Source organism: Triturus cristatus, chromosome 11 (genome assembly GCF_964204655.1).
Source record: "Triturus cristatus chromosome 11, aTriCri1.1, whole genome shotgun sequence".
Lineage (NCBI taxonomy): Eukaryota > Metazoa > Chordata > Amphibia > Caudata > Salamandridae > Triturus > Triturus cristatus.
In genome coordinates, this window is record NC_140594.1 from 149915539 (window position 1) to 149933131 (window position 17593).

The 17593-nt window shown below is 50.4% G+C and overlaps 1 protein-coding gene across 7 annotated transcripts in view; it reads left to right on the forward strand.

Moving 5' to 3' along the window:
* Positions 1 to 17593, forward strand: part of SBNO1 (strawberry notch homolog 1) — a 1282279-nt gene that overhangs the window by 1192626 nt on the left and 72060 nt on the right. For all 7 annotated transcript variants that reach the window (XM_085634811.1, XM_085634813.1, XM_085634807.1 and 4 more), the window contains one exon: positions 13043 to 13236. In XM_085634811.1, the coding sequence (XP_085490937.1) occupies positions 13043 to 13236 (194 nt within the window). The remainder of the gene's footprint in view (positions 1 to 13042; positions 13237 to 17593) is intronic.

The following is a 17593-nucleotide window of genomic DNA, read 5'->3' on the forward strand; positions in this document are numbered from 1 at the left end:
ACAGCCAAGTCCGGAGAGATGGCTTCTTTAGCGGCAACGTTCTTCAGGACTTCCTGGTGTGAACTTGGTTCGCAGACTCACCTCCGGGGTTGGTATTGCTGGGGTATCTATTCTGAGGTAAGGAATCCGTAACTAATTGTCTCTTTCAGATGAACAAGTTACTTACCTTCGGTAATGATATATCTGTAAGAGACCTATTAGTTATGGATTTCTTACCACCCCACACATCCTCCCAGTTATGTGAACTGACTTCTAGAGTAAGGGACTCCCTTTCAGGGCCTTAGTTTTATGCACCAGTGGTCAGTGCCTTGCATGGCTCTGCACTTGTGCAATGTTGTATAAACAACGTACATCCGCGCACAGGGGCTGGCATCTAAGTAGATACTGCGATGTCATTCTGGCGATCACACCAACGACGAACGCAGAGTCGACCAACACCACCTATCGGCGGCGGCAGCCTCGCATAACCGTGACATCGGAGCTCGCTGCTCTCGGTCTTCGCCGGACACGTGCCCACAGGAGTCGGTCCCCACCTACCCACAATTCACTGCTGCTGGGGCGATTCGGATCCAGATGGAATCCTATTCTAGGGCTTAGCAGGCCATCTTTGGGTCCCCCCCTCTCCGTGGCACCCCTTCGGGCCCCACCGAGGGTGTAGGGACTCGGTACGGGGATTCGCCGGAGTGTTTGTTCTCTGCGCCGATCGAGTGCCCTGACTCCCGTTCCAGAGTCGCTGCGACATCGGGACACGGCTCGGAGGGGCATCCCAGCTACATGTCAAGCCCTCCTGTAACGTCTCCGCACAGCCCTGCGGGGCTCCCTGCTTCGACGTTGGATGCAGCTGCAGCACGGTGCTCGACTCCTAGTCGACGCCGTTTCTCCCAGCATTTTACCGCCTCTGTGGAGGTCTAGACGACGTGGCCTGACACCAGGCTGACGAGTCTTCTTCGGTGGTCGTTGACATCGAACCGACACCGGTCAATTTGCCGGTGCAGTCCCCGGCTGTTCCTCTGTTGGTAGAGGACGAGGCCCCAGAGGGTTCACCACCCCCAGGGTTGTTAAGCTGCTCCTTGGAGCAGGTGCCCATGGGTCACTGGCGGGCTCTTCATTCTGCACTGTCGTTTGGTGGACAGATAAGCCTGCAACCGTCCCCTACCGATGACTTGCGGTCGCTGCCCAGGATGGCCACAGAGGCCAGTGCGGCGTTTGCGAGGGCGGTTCGCAGGGCTGCGAATATCTTGGAGATGCATCAGCCCTCAGTCTCTCTGCCTTCTGATCCTTTGTTGGATCTTCTCTACCAGGGTGCCGTGGAGGTGGCGCCCTTGCTGCCTTTTGGCGGGTCATTACATGACATCCTTCTGGGTACTTGGGCGAGACCCTCATCGGGGGACCCTATGGGTCGTGCTATTGGGCATCACCATCGCCCAGCTCCAGATGAATCTTACCTGTTTGTCCCTCCATCCTAGGGCTCAAGGACTAGTAGTCCAGGCAGCAATCTCTTCTTCTTCTCGTCCTCCTTTGCTTCCTCCCACTAGGGAGTCTAGATGTTTGGAGTCCGGAGTCTGCCATGTCTCTGCGACCACCAGCTCGGGACTTTGGCCTCTGAACACGTCTTGCGTGTTTGCTCGGGCTACTTTTGACCTTTGAGACTCAGTCGAGCGCCTCCTTCCATCTTTGCCTGAGGGCCCTCGTGCTGACCTGGACCGGCTGCTTCGTGGTGGCCGTGACATGGCTCAGTTTTCCATCCGGTCGACCATGGACACCACTGATTCCATGGGTCGGGCTACGGCTAGGTCCATTGCTCGGCATCACCATGCCTGGCTGCGCGATGGCAGTTTCCCTGAAAATGTTCAGGAGCGTCTCGAGGATCTCCCCTTTGATGGGATCAATCTGTTTGACAGTCATGCTAACTCGGCGGTCCAGCGCTTGATGTCTGTGTTCCCATGACTTCCATAGTTTATAGTCCTCATTGTGGACTTTTAATTTCATTGTCAGCTTTTCCTGTATTCGTCTATGGGTTCACGACGTTATTTCCCAGACGTTTTGCATGGCTAATCAGCTGTTATTCCCTGTGTTTGGTACGGCTAGCCCAGCTGTTTTCTGCATTTCCTTTTTTGAGCCCTCTGTCTACGAGCTTGTATCAAGAGGTGTCCCTTTCTTTTTGTAGGGATGTGACATACCCTATGTGGGCGATTCGTTGGCTCTTGTGTAGCTGTTCTTCCTTGCCTAGGAAGTTTCGAAGGCTCCCGCTGAGTCTTCTTCGTACATTTTCTGTCCCTCTGGGGACTTGTCCTATGGATTCTACTGTAGACTTCTCCCTTTGTTGCGATGAGTCACCGTGTCCTAGTGGTTAAGGTCTCAGGCTCTTACTCCAAAGGTTCTGTGTTCAGATCCTGGTGTTTCACGGGTTGTGAGTAGTCGGTCATAAATGCAGGTAATCTTGCTTCCTAAAAAACTCTTCCTACTGTTGTAGGACAGGTCCTATGGTGAGACACCCAGGTTTGGTGTGGCTCTCTCCTGGAGCTTCTGTGTTGTAGCCTACGGTTGATCTGTGGCACTCCCCTGCTTCTCTGGATGCAGCCTTCTCCAGAGTATTGTTGGGTTTCTGCCACACCAGGCTCACCCTAGCGTGTTCACGTTCACCCATTCTTGCCTTTGGCTATTCATTCAGCTTTCCCTCTGTTCTTTGGTCACGTTGGCTATCTTAAACGTAAGCACGTGTCCCTTGTGGGCATATTTTGTTCCTCTCCGGAACAGTTTGTCTGTGTTCTATGCGGACACGACATGCGAGTACACACTGGGTGTGTACACTGTCACGTGGTGCTGTGGTATCCCTTTCGCCACTGTCTTGGTTGCGTCCTATTCTTGTGGCATTGTCTACTCTTCTTGGATTAGGTTTTCTCTCACGGCTCAGACCCTGTCGGGGTTTTTGCCTATAGGCAGTGGAGGTACGCCGGACCCGTCAGTGCTGCGTGTTGCCTTGTGCCCTTAATTCCCTCTGCCCATCCCAAGTCCTTCTATTCATTGCTGCGCAGAGCTCAGGTGCTTCTGCTCCCCGTTCCTGCTCCTGTTTTCAGTGGTCATATTCTGCCTAGGATACTCTCTGGCATCATGCAGTCTCTTTTTATGGCTTTGTACACATTCTTTCTGTCACTCTGTGTCTTTGACTCATTCCTCGTTTGTGATGGTCAGTACCCTCGCCTGTCACGCAGGAGACCAGGTTTCCTTCCCAGATGAGGAGGATGGTGTCGCCTTTTTAGTGTCTTGACATTATGTCCTGCGATGCTTCCATTATATGTCCTATAATGCTTTACATAGGTGCCGTTGGTACCTATTGTGCGGCTCCCTATTATCTAGGGCTGCTCTTTGAGTTTCCCTTTGTCTTCCATTGTGCATGACTTTTTCGTATATATCTATATGTATTCTGTCAAGAGGGGGGACACACGACAAGAAGGCCAGCATGTTCAGTTTTCCTTGCTGCGGTTCCTGGAGTTTTGCCCCAGATTCTGTCTTTCTCTCTCTCTCTCGTTCTCACAGGAGATTGCTTTTTCTGAGTGCCTGGCCTTGCCGGTGTCCTTTGCCATTGTACATCTGGGTACGGTTGGTCGGTTGACTACCTGGTGATGCGCCCGTCTTTCTCGACGACGCACATGTGGTGTTGTCGTTCCATTTAATTTGGCTTTTGCATTTGTGTGGTGTGGTTATGTGTATTTCTGTCATCCACATACAGGTGTCTACTGGTAGTCATGGTTGTATCTCAGCATGGTGACATCTGTCCCCTGGCATGTCATTTTTTAGCATCCACTGTTGTGCATGCTCAGTTAAATGCTTGACTCTGCCATTCTCTTTTTGTGCCTTCTCTGGGACCTTGTCTCGAACGGATCCATGGGGATCCTGTACTTCATTTTCCTTCCTTGTAGAAGTTTTTGGCATTCTTCCATTATGCGCTGACCATTCTGGTTCTGCGCTTTGATTTCGTCCCTGCCTGGACGAAAGAGGGCTTGTGCCCTCCTCCTGATGGTATGTGGTACCTTTGCTCCCCTTGCTCATACTTCCATCCTGAGCTTAATGGGTCTGGTGTCAGCCCCACCGGTATTGCAGTCCCCACCATGTTTTAGTCGATATTATTGACGGATTCGTTCTCTTGAGAAGTTGGTAGGTTTCAATCGCAGACCCTCCTCCAATGGGGTATATAGCTTTGGTATCCATTCTAAGTTAAGGAATCTGCGGCTAGATGTCTCTATCAGATGAATGGTTACTTACCTTCGGTAATGATGTATCTGGTAGAGACACAGTCTATCCGAAGATTCCTTAACACCCACCCAGCCTCCCCGTTCTGCGAGGACCTTACCAGGTTGGGTTCTACCCACTTGCCTCCTTACAGGTGGCCTTGGTCTTCCTGCGGGGTGGTCTGCTTCACCTCCCTCCGGGGCAGGATGTCGCATTCTGCTTATCTGTTGCTTTCACACCCATTCTCGTCCTTTGGTGGTGAAGTTATGCATCCTTCCACGTTCCTCCACCCACGTTCTTCAAATGTGGGGATTTTTCATGTTCTTCTACCCTCATCTATTCCTTTCCCATTACTTTGGGATCTCCTTGACTACGCTGTGGTCAATTGCTTTTAGGGTCTTTTTGGCTGTACTACAGTCAATAGGTCATTTATGGGGTGCATAGTTGCACATTCTTTCATGTTGTAGAAATTTGTTCAATTTCCAGCAGTCCTGTTGTTCCAGTCTTGTTGCCCTTTCCTGTTACATCCTGTGGTTGCAGACTGCCTATAGTTTGTCATTACATTTATTTCCAGCGCTGTTTTGCCACATAGGAGGGCATGGCTCTTGGCTTCTGCAAAATTGTTTCTAGGGGCAGGTACTCTTTCTCCCTTCAGTCCTTTACAGTTTTAGGTACTCTTTTCTCTGACCTACATTGTGATGTTTCTACTCATTCTATGCTTTATTGTCATTGTTGTTTCAAAGATTTTTTATCCTTTTTGGCACCCGGTTCCCACACTGTTTCTGTGGTGGCTCCGCGTTGTGGCAAATAAAAGTTTCACAGGAGAAAACTGACGTCAGCGTGCCGGGAGGGACTTGTATTGCTCCATTGACGTAATATCCGTGGACGACATCAGGACGGAGCCTGGCGACGCTGCCCCCCAGCGCGCAGAGGTACTGCTGGGAATTTTTTTACTTATCTAGTCTACCGCCTGGGGATATTCTAAGTTAAAGAATCTAAGTTAAGGAATCTGCGTCTAGACTGTGTCTCTACCAGATACATCGTTACCGAAGGTTAGTAACTCGTTCTTTTGGGGTCTATGTGTGAGGGCAAGAATGGTGTGTGTGGTGGGGTTTTGAGAGACACATGATGGGTGGTTTTAGGTAGCAGGGCTTCTGGTCATATGTCCAAACAGATGCGGGATGCCCTGGTATTGTCCACTCTCAATTTGTATGTGCAGGATAGGAAATTGAGTGTGTTCACTCCTGCTCAGATGTGTCCCAGGAAATCTGGAGAAGTTATTTTGTTGAGATGAATGTTGGGAAATTAAGTTTGCTTTCCTGGCTTATTCTTTTAAAGATAGTTTTGACAGTGGCAGGCCCAGAGACAGTGGCCGGTCATCAAAGAAAACTGCACAGATGGCTGCGTGCAGGGATAGCTTCTTGGAGCCTCAAACACGACATAGCCACCATAGCTAAAGAAAGAGAAGCAGTACTTGTGAGAAGTTGGCCTGATATATGATGTCACTAATTCTAGTGTACACCTTGTATCAGTCCAAACAACCCTTATGGTGATTGGTTGTAAAGTCAACCTTATAGACCAGCTATCCTAGTGGTAGCATGGACAAGAGCAGTCTTAGGCTAAACTCTGTATGGCATGTGAAGCCAGCTGTTATACCATAAGTAATCCCTTGAATACCAAATGAAAGGACACCACAACAGATATATATAAAAATAGAATGTATTTATTCTAGTCAAACCCTCAGCACTCTTTATGAGATTCGAGGTAAGTACAACACAGTCTTATTTAAGCATACATTAAGTCACACAGGTAAGTAATACAGGTAAGTAATACAGTTAGGCCCTAGGGGCCACGCTAACCATATACTAAGTAAGTGGTATAAGAACCACTTTCACGAACACAGGATAGGCCTAGGCCTAGGGAATCGCTGGGGCTACACTATACTACCAAAGGTTAGGAAGTGGGAGGCCCACGGGATTCAGGTGCAGAGTGGAATCACTCACGCGTAATGCGTAATAGTAGTTGTTAGAAATTAACAGTTTTAGGACACTTCTGGAATAGCTAGGAGTTCGAGACTTGGAAACTAGACCCTAGGATAGTCAATACCCTTGTGAGCACCGGAGTACTCAAGTTACCTAGCCCACGGGCTGCGTGTGCATAGGTGTGAACTTGCGTCGGGTTTCGTCGTGGACTTCTATGGATGCCTGAAGGAAAGTTGCTGACAGGCAGTCAGTGAAGAGTGTCCGGTGGATCCCAAGGATGGAATCAAGAAGGAAGGATACCTGCAAGCAGAAGGGACAGAGTCTAGGTCACCAGCCAGGAGCCGGGAAGGAACCAGGAAGGAACCAGGCAATGTCGTGCAGATGCAGGGGAAGAGGTGAAGCTTGTCGCAGCAGCCACGGGTACCAGGAGGCATCGAAGACGACCAGGACCAGGAGGCGAGCTGTCCCACGAAGGCTCTTGCTGTCGGCGGCATCGATGTCGAGTTAGGACCCAACAAGCCTTGGCAAGCGGATCCCACGCAGGATGGAGGACTTGCTTCTGGTGCAGACCAGGAAGGTCTGGGGTGCTTCTCTTTCACAGAGGAGCGAGTGCCAGTCTGGAGGAGCCGGACCAGGAAGATGAAATCAAAGGTTCGTCGTCGCAGAGGTCACTAGCCAACGGGCCAGCAACCGGACAACACGTCGAGCAACTCGGGTGCAGAAGGGCCCCACGCAGAACACGTGAAGTGTGGGGAGCTGATCTTCTTTGCAGATGGTGCTCGGGATGGGGGCTTCTCAATTCCCCAAGCACAGCCTCGAGGAAGCCTCAGAAGTCGCGCTAGTCAGTTACTAGCCACTTTTCCCAAGTCGCCGGTCCCACGTCCCTCGTCGCCTCCACGGGTCTCAGCTTTGCTGTAGATGTGGATCTGGTTCAGAGGTGTCTGGAAGTCTCGGCGCTGGTCAGTCTCTGCAGTCGTCCCTCGTAGGATCAGTCGCAAAGCAAGCAGCGGTCGCTGGATAGTGCCTGGTTGCCCAGGGTGGTCACTCCTTGGCCACAAGGGAGATTTCTTCAGTCTTCTTCCTGAGGTCGAATGTCGAAGGTCCAGAGTTTCTGTTCAAGTTGCAGATTCAGGATAATCTAATTTTGCAGGGCTCAGCTACCTACTGATATACTGGGCTAGTTGGCTGGGCTACCTGCAAGGTCCCTCCTATGGGTGGGACCAGGAAGGGGAGTGGTTACACCCCCTTTCCTTTGTCCAGTTTCGTGCCAGAGCCGGGGCTGGAGTGCCCCAGCGCCGGTTTGAACTGGACTATGCATGGGACACCTTGTGTGCCCCAGGCAGTGTCTAGTTTCTTTCATCCCTCCCTGCCCCAATACACTAACTGCTGTCTGGGGTGGTGCTCGCACCTCCCAAGGCAGGAAACCTATTGTCCAAGCCTCCCTCGCTGGAAGGACTCCCAGCAGCAGGAGGTCAGACTTGTGTCTGTGGCAGCAGCATCCATTTTGTGATGCTGGGGCTCTGGTTAACTTTAACCGGGTAAGTAGGTTTCAACATGTCTTCTCCCTCTAGAAGGGAGGAATAATATCCTCATTGCCAGAAATGGTGTGGGGGTAGTATTCCAAAGTGTTAGACACCTTACACAACATGTTTTGATAAAGCCAAACCATAGTTACCATAACCGTTTAAGATTATAAGGCACTTTAAGAGTATATGGTAGGCTATATCATAGAACAGCTATAAGGACATGGTTCAGAAAGCTGCAGACAGGCTCAGCTCATGCTAGGGCACCATCTCACATGTTACCAAGCACTCTGCCTCCAGGATTGTTAAGGCCTGCCATGGGAGTGGCTGATAGGTACACATGTGTCTATGTATAGGAATACTACACCTAAGCAAGGGGTGATTACACGACCTTGCCCCAGCTGAGTGATCAGCCAGTTGTGTCATAATGGAAGGCCAGGCCAGAGGTGGCACAATACATGCTGCAGCCCCTGGTAGGCCTAGGGTACACCTATGCCCTGGGTACCTAAGGTACACTATACAGGGGCCAATAAGGTGATCCTTACCAATTGGGTTATACACCTAAAGTACATAGTATGAATTTAGAGAGAGAACAGCTGGGCTGTGGGTCTGATTGGCAGGCCCACAGCCACATCTAAGTCGAAAACCAGTGAAGCAAAAGCAAAAAGTGGAGGTGAACATAGAAAGCAGACCCTACTCTCCTACAATACTTACTACACTATCTGGGTCGCTGGTGTCACAGGAGTCTCCTTAGATTCCCTGCACCAACTAGGCAGGATGCCTGATAAGAGGCGAGGCCAGAGAGACGTGCGAGCCATGCTACGGTCCTTTAGCGCCCCCACCCAATGAGTCCATGGCACCGAGCTGGTGGAATCCAAGACTTTCTCTCCATATCCTCACGGGCTATCGTCCCTTTCAAATATGATTATTGTGACTGACTGATGTCATGCTGATGCTGTTATGTTTGTTTCAGATGTTTCTTCTTTTTGGGGGGGTTTACTATATGGTATTGCTTACTTCTCCGCACCAGTCCCTCCCAATTCGATATGGTAAGCATCTTGCTACTCCCCCCTGGTTTGATTCATACTCCGCATAAGCCCCCACCCAAAGTGTACTGAGCTCCCTGCACCCCTCCTCAGGCCATGGCTAAAGAGATAAAAATACTTGGTCTTAACCGTGCGAGGGCTAAATAACCCTCTTGGAGAGTGCAAAAGGCGACATATGCTTATCACAAGAAACACATCTCCTCCCCAAAGACACCGGCCGCATGCACTCCTGCTGGCTCCCCCGTCAATTATGGTCCTCGGGGCCGGTGAAGAAGAATGGGGTAGCTATTCTATTTTCACAGAAGTTTAGTGGCAAGCTTCTAGCCACAATTGCTGAGAGTAGAGGACGCCTTCTAGCTATCCGGATCCTTGGCCTTCACCCTAGAAAACATATATGTCCCAAATGAGCACCAAGAACCCTTCATCCTAAACGCACTAGGGCCGGTACTTGCCACCTCAGATTTATCTGTGCTCATTGGGGGAGATCTTAATCTAGTTATGGACCCCACGCTTGATTGATTCAGCCAGAGCTCTTCCCAAACCATTCATGGCAGCAGGCTTGCAGTGGCCTGCAGGGACTCTGCAACCTGTGGCGAAGGCTTCACCCCTCCTCGTGGAACTATACCTTTTACTTAGCTGCACACACAACATGTGCACCCATTGACCATTTCCTTGTGACTCCATCACTATGACCCGTGTGGGAGGGGCAACCATTGAACCACACCCTTTCGGACCTTGCCATGATCATGACATCCTTGCGGACAGGCAACCCCCCAAACCAGTGCGGCCTGGTGGAGACTGCGCCATGTGCTATTGCAATCCCCTACCAATATTACAGCAATTCGCAAAGCCCTCGGGATGACTTAAGTGGAAGTCCCGTTCCCCCTCCCCCCGCCTAGAATCTGTGTGGGAGGCGAGTTTATCGCCATCTCGGCAGCAGAGAACAAGATGATGGAGCAAGCAGTCTCTGAGCTAGAAACTATACACAAATATACAGGGGCCCCTAGGGTTTGGCATGACTTGTAACGTTAGAGGCTACACTAGAAACGCCTGGACCTTGACAGGGCAGAATACGCCCTTCTCTGGCTCAAGCACAAATTCTTCCTCTGCAGCGATACCTACTGCCTTATGCTTGTGCATAGACTACACTCAAAACCCTGTCTGGATCCGTTGACTCAGTGAGGTGTGCTCAGACGCGGAGATTGTGTCAACCTTCAAGGATTTATATCAGACCTTGTACTCCGACGGCCCATGGTGAGACCAGATCCTCTACTTGTTTGAAGCCCCAGTGACGCCCCTGCCAACGGCAGTAGCGTCCCAGATGGACCAACTAATAAGGATAGAGGAAGTAATCTCAGCCATCGTGCGGCTGAAACCTGCGAAGGCGCCAGGACCGGACGGCTTCTCAGCCCAATTCTACTAATCCTTTTGTCAAGAATTGCCCCCATCCTCACATGACTTTTTAACTCCTTTAGTGAATCCAGGACCCTGACACGATCAATGCTGGAGGCATCTGTATCGGTCATACTGAAATCTGGGAAAGACCCAAAGAAGTGTGGATCTTACAGACCCAACTCCTTCCTTAACATCGATGCGAAGATCTTTGCTAGCGTGCTAGCCTCCCATCTGAATTCGGTAATGGCGGGACTGATCAACCCAGACCAATCAGGCTTCATTCCAACGAGACAGAGTGCAGACAACACTAAAAGGCTATTAAACCTATTGGCCATCAGCAAGAGATCACAAAAAGAAGCACTCTTCCTATCCATCGATGTTGAGAAAACATTTGATCACATCCAATAGCCGTACTTGTTCCAAACGCTTCGTAATTTAGAGTTTGGTGAGACATTTCTTAAATGGATAAGCTGTATCTTTAGTGCCCCAAGGGCATTTCTTCGTGTCAATGGAGTGTCTTCAGCTCTATTCCAGATCATGTGGGGCACCCGTTAAGGTTGCCCCCTCTCCCCGCTTCTATACGCACTCTAAATGGAACCCTTGGCGCAATGCAGATTACTGGCATTTGATTTGGCGCAGAGACGCATACCATCAGCATATGTAAATGTAAATGTCAAGGTACTTATAGAGAGCACTGTCACCAGACGGACACCTTGCGGTGTCGCCTTTTGCGGTTTCCTGGCGCTGATACTCATACCGCTGTGGAACCCCTCCTGGCTTTCCCTGTGAAGTGTCCACTCCTGGGCACCCCCAGGGTGAAGCCAGGCATCCTTAGCACTGTTGGGGACGGTGAGGAGGCTAAGCAAGCTATTGCCCAGAATTGCAGCGTGGGGCTCGTGATTAGAATAGGCACCGAGGCGAGAATAGACAGGTCCGAGGAAATTGAGCCCAAGCCCCGCCGAGGCGGGAATCGAACCCTGGTCCCTGGCCAGAACTCTGCTTCAGGGTCTGCCGCTCTAACCATTGAGCCACACTCCACTCCACTCCACACTCCTCCACATATACGTGGACGATGTAATCCTCTTGTTAGTGGATCCAATGAACTCCCTACTGAGGCTATTGGAGGACCTGCAGAGCTTCGGTGACGTCTTGGGGGTTTAAAGTCAATTTGACAAACTCCCAGATACTAAACCTGTTGGTCAGCCCTGCACATAAAGCAGCACTCTGGGCCTGATTCCTTTTAGTCTGGGCAGCGGACACCATCCCATACCTGGGTATACAACTCACTCCCACAGTTGCGAAGACCATGGTGATCAATTACAGGGCCCTTGTAGAGCTGACAAATAAGTCGCTGGCGGAATGGGGGAGATTGCGACTAGCTTGGTCGTGACGTGTCCCAGCAGTCAAAATGAAGGTGCTGCCTCGTATTCGCTAGATCTTACAAACGATCCTGTTATTCCCCCCTACCCCCGCGCAGTGCTGCGTTTGCTACGTGTTACAGTAAACAAATGATGGACGGAATGCTGACAATGCAAGCATTCTCCCCCAGTCAAACGATCTGGGTTAAATCCATTGTTCTTTTGCCCACTACGCCACCCCAATTTGGACCCAGCCATATGCAAATCAGTCTTGACCCTGTGCCCCATGGGAACAGTCCAGACCGAACTGCCAGGCCAGGTCCTCCCTGGACCGGAAACAAGCATCCTGGGACTGGTGTCAGGGTATGTCACCCTTCAAGAAAATAAAGCAGCAACATACGCAGTACTTGGTGTCCCTTTTATACGCCTGTTCTCAACAGAATTCAGAAATTCAGAGAAATGGCATACCCTAAGTACCTACAGATTCTGCACTTGCTCCCCCCACTAAATGCACGTGCAATTCCCATCTGTGGGTACATAAGGGACTAGTGGGTGTTTAGGAGGAAAGGGGCATACACGGCTGGTGTGGAAAAGAAAGGGGTGGGAGGGAGGGGAAGGGATCTTTAAGTTATTAGCCTTGGTAACTTTATTTTAAGTCAGTGTCACCATAAGCCTCCACAGGTTACCGATCGCTGCCGGCCTCCTGGTTTTGGGCACACAGCTGTGTATCCCTACTTCTCGTAACATATGCTACGGGCCACTGGTTGTAGGCAAACACTGTGTTATTGTTGTTGAAAGCTGATCTCAAGATAGTTTTGGTGTGAAACTGTGTTGACACTTTCTGTACGCCCTGCACGGTGCTGGGAAAGGCACGTATGTCATTTCCTTTTGAGATGGGTGCCGGGAAAGAAAATCGGCTTTACTGACCTCTGTTTTATTTATTTTTAAAGATGTTTGGCACTAAACCGGTTATGAAAAACGAAAAAGTTAGGTTATATTTTAATCCTTTATTGTGATTTTTGACCAAACAACACAGCTGCAAAGTCTACAATGCAAAATGGAAAGTTTTGTGCATTCCTAGCCCTTATGACTGGGTTCAACCTCCTCCATCATTTTAGAAGGAAAAAGACCAGGCAATTGTTAATAAATATATACTGTGCTACAGCATGCATGACAATAGCACAGAAACTGAACTGGGATGATTGGTTATGCAAGGGGTAAGGAGGGCCAGATGGAAATGGTGGGTATGTGGGTGCACACTGAGAGGACACTTGCAGTGGGGTCCTTCACAAATGCGGCATTACATTTGGATCAACTTTCTTCTAGTACTGCTTATGATGCAGTCTTCTAACGGTTCGGAAGTATGGACTGAAATCGTCATTAAGGTAACATTTCCTTCTGTTATGAGATACTGGCTGCTTACATTAACTCTTACAGCACCTTGTTGCCCAAAAGAAGTAAAATACATAGCAAAAATAATTGACTCTTTTTTTTCTTTTTATTCACAGGAGAGGAAACTGTAAGAAAGCAAGCCTGGGGCTAGTATGTGAAATTGGTCTACGCTGTCGCACATATTACGTTTTGTGTGGTTCCGTACTTAGTGTTTGGACAAAGGTAGAAGGGGTTCTAGCTTCGGTCAGTGGTTCCAATGTGAAAATGCAAATTGTTCGTCTGAGAACAGATGATGGACAAAGGATTGTAGGTAAGAGTGTGCACCAGTTTTGGCTTTTTTTTCATTATCAGATCAAGCAAACCATTCATAATTAACATTAACCATAACAATCCAGACTTATTTATAGGTAGCACAGCAAAAACGGTAAAGAAGTTTCGTTTTGAAGTTGCATTTCTTTTCAGATTGCCAATTTTAAGTTCTACCTAATGATAGTACGTTGGCATTCTGATGGATATTTCTTTTAACAAATGTCACCTCTTCATTCTTCTATAGGTGCCAGAGAGGATCTATAAAAGATTAAATAAGTTCTGGTGCTGGTAGGTTGTACCACAGCTCTGACTCAACCTTGTGATCCTCCCTGGGCATTACATCATGGATATAGATTTGTGTGGCATCAGTTCCTTTTTCTGTGATCTTTGACAAAGGTCAAGAGTTCTTCTCTGTGAAACAATTTTCTCAAAGTTTGTTTTATTGTGTGTTGTGCAGCATGTCTGCCCCAAAGATTTTAAGGTGGCACCCGCAGCTCTCAGACCCTTTCCACTATGTCTCTGGTGCTTGGGCCCAAAACAAGATTACGGGCTAAGTGAGGAGTGCTGCTTGTGTATTGCAAGGGCATCCTGAAGTGTGAGATGGAGCTGTCCATGGCACTCGACCAGTTATCACACTCTCTATCCATATCCTTGCTCCAGCAAAGGAAGCATGTCAGGAAGGGTTTTTTCCAGTCGCGGACAGATCCTAAATACGGGAACCGCTACCCTTTCATCTCCTGATGTGACCGCAACCATCTGTCATTAAGAAAAGGACATAATGTCTAAAAAAAACACTCCAGGTAAGAGAGCACTTCTGAAATCAGGAAAAAATATACAGTATCGTAAAAGAGAGATCCAGAGAACTTGTTCATGCTCCTGACAAAAGCCAACAACCCAAGAGGGTGCAAGTATGGCTGAAACATGGTGACCTGTTTATTTTCCTTTTTTATAACATATGTGAAGGATACCTAATAACTCCTATAACACATTGCATACGATATCTGAAAGAAACAGTTAGTTATAGATTCCTTACCTTAGAATTACCTCCAGGCGTCAGACTGGATCGGGTACGTTTTTTTGTCAGCAGTACCTCTGCGCGTCAGAAGGTGGCGTCGGTCGACTCCACTTTCAGCGTCATGGTCGCCAAGATTATATCGCGGTAGTTACATAGACGCCGCCCTCGCGCGCTGAGGTCAGTTCTTTCTTTCTCTGCACCAGCAAGCGCAGATCCGGAGAGAGCAGTACCTCCAGTCACTTTTTGACTAACTTTTTCTCGACTTTTGTTCACATCGTTTTTTGAGTCCATCAACTCGTGGTGCACGAGGGATGCCCGCCTTCAAGGCCTGTGGTTCCTGTAACCGACTGATGTCGGTGACGGATTCGCACCACGTATGCCTCTACTACCTGGAGCGCGACCACGACCCCAAGTCGTGCTCCGACTGCCGGATCATGGCCCCGAAGTCTTTGCGGGAGCAGTCCCGAAAGCTACTTGAGGCCTGGCAGTCGGCTCCGTGACGCTTGAGGTCCCGGTCGCGTAGGAGGTCGAGGGACCAGTCGCAAAGCCAACACCATTCTTCATCCAAGTCTTTGCACTCAGGGTCAGGTAAGTCGCTCTTCGACTGCTCCCCGTCCGTCGGCTGACGCGACGGATGCAGGTGGTGCCCCTCCCACGGCTCCGCGTGCGGAGCCCGAAGGGTCAGCTCCTGGTTTCCCCCCTTCCCGGGACCGGCAGAGACCCCTGCCCAGCTTCGTCAGTTTTACAAAGTGATGCATGTCATCTTTGGGCAGCCATACTCCTCCGGCGTGCCTTCGGGCCCCACTGGCTCAGCTGGGCCCCTAGGCCTTTGGCACCGACTGCTTTGATCTCTGCGCCGCAGGGTCCCCTTGGATCCGATCGGCGCATGTTGACCTTGTTAAGCCTCCCCCGGTGCTGTTTCCACCAGCACCACGTCCGCAGCCGGCGTCTGCTGCGTCCCCAGCTGACGTCGACCCTGGCCTCCACCTCGAGATAGACACAGAACCGGACCGACACCGATGGGTACTTTTGTGCCCCTGTTCTACCCTGGTCTTTGGGACCAGATTGGCAACCAGCGGAGGGTGAGGACTTGGAGGGGTTTGGGGACCCTTTAACCGACCAGCTAGTTTATGAACCGGACTGGAGAGAGGAACTGGGGAAAGCCAGTGGTCTGGATACCTCACCAGACCTTGGCATGTTGTCTCCTCCTACTGTGGCTACGGAGGAGACGCAGTGGTGTTGTGTAGGGCAACCGAGGCCCTCCACCTTGAGCTACCTACAGTGGCAGTCAGGACTAACCACCTGACAGAGGTACTTCAACCGGCAGCAAGCTCTTCGGAGCCCCTGCTGCTATTTAATGAAGCCCTCATGGACATCCTTTTAGGCACCTGGTCCCAGCCCAACGCAGGGGCTCCTGTGGACAGGATGATTGCCCGATGCCACCGCCCGGCCACGGGCGACCCTACTTTCCTCTCCCAACACCCCACCCCCGAGATCTTGGTGGTCCAAGCCTCCACCTCCAAAATGGCATTCCCTAACGCACCACCCGATAGGGAATCCAAAAAGCTGGACCACCTTGGGAAGAAAATGTTTTCTTCCTCCAGCTTAGGACTGCGGCCGGTAAACACTGTATGTCTGTTGGGCTGTTACACCCACTCTGTGTGGGATACAGTAGCGCAGGTGCTGCCCCAGTGCCTGGAGGAGGCCCGGGCTGTGCTCTCCCGTGTAGTTGCTGAGGGGAGTGACGCAGCGAAGTTTACCATCCGCTGTGGGCTGGATACCGCCGACTCACTTGCCAGGACGATTTCCACGTCAGTAGCCCTTCGACACTACGCCTGTTTGAGGTCAACTGTTTTTTTTTTCCGGGGATGTCAAATCCACTATTATGGATATGCCCTTTGATAGCCGTCTCCTTTTTGGCGACAAGTCAGACAAAGCGCTGGAGTGCTTTAAGGACTCTTGGGCTACGGCCAGGTCCGTGGGCTCCTCCACCACCCGCCCTGGGCAGTCTGCCTTTCGCCCCTTTCTTGGCTACGGAAGGGGTGCCCTGCCACGTCCCGCCCAGAGCCACAGGCTGGTGCAAGTTGTTCAGCCTCCGTGCGGCCGTGGACGAGGGAACCAGCGCCGTGGGTCTGGGGGCCAGCAGGTGAGCTAGTCCACTACAGCCCCCTCTGCAGCAGCCTTCAAACCCTACTAGTTCAACCTTTCAGGGCCACGATACACCAGTGGGCGACAGGATTCGACATCGCTTCCCCCGCTGGCGCACCATCACGTCGGACAGGTGGGTTTTGCAGATATTCTAAAGGGGCTACGCCCCCCCTTCGTGGCATCCCCCTTCCTCCATGCCACCTCAGTATGATCGCATGTCTCGCACTCTCAAAGGCTACCTCTCGGCCATTTCAGCCTTCCTCAGGCTTCCTGATCAGCCTTCTCTTTTCAAGTCCCCTGTTGTAAATAGGTTCATCTGATAGAGACTACTAGCCGCAGATTCCTTAATGTAGAATTAGCCCCAGGCGTGAGACTGGATCCGGAAAATTTTCTGCCACAGCATCTCTGCGTGCCGGGGGGGGGCACCACGCGACTCCGCCCGACGTTGTCCGCGGGCATGACGTCAGCGAGGTCATACAAGTCCCACCCTGGCGCGCTGACGTCAGTTTCCTTCTCCGGGTATCTTTCATAGATTCACATGCCTGTATCATTCCTCGTCGTCGGAGTGGGAGTCCCACGGTACATAAAAATAGCAGTAAACCTGCCTAGAAACCATACCATAGGTAACCTAGAACCAGGAAGTAAAGTAGCTAGGAATCAAAAGTAAATAATCCTCCACTTTCATGACTCGTCCAAGTCAAACTACAGCCAATCAGGCGACAGTACCCTCCAGAATGTTCTCCTCAGAGGCTCAGGCTCTTAGATTTTCTGCCGCACGTCATGTGAAGGGAGTCTCCCTGAGCTCTGCTCAGTACTTCTCAGGTTTCTTCAGGAATTATTCATTTTATGATGTCTTTTTCAAAGAAACTTGTGGGAAGCTCTGGCTGTTTTCAGAAGGACCCCCACAAGAAGTGCATTTACTGCTTGTATCCTGACCACCAGGTGAGAGACTGCAAGATCTGCTGAACTTTCCCACGAAAGACTCTAAGGGACAGAGAGGGACGTCTGCTTCTGTGGCTACAGAAGATTAAAGATCAGGACGATCCCTTATCTGAAGTTGAAAGTATTGCCTCTGATAAGACTTCTTCTTCTAAGAACATCTGACACGGATTTCTCTTCTCCTGGGGCTAAGGTGTCAAACACAGCACACCACTAAGAGTGCTGAGCTGCCTTCTACTTCAAAAAAGGCTCCTCC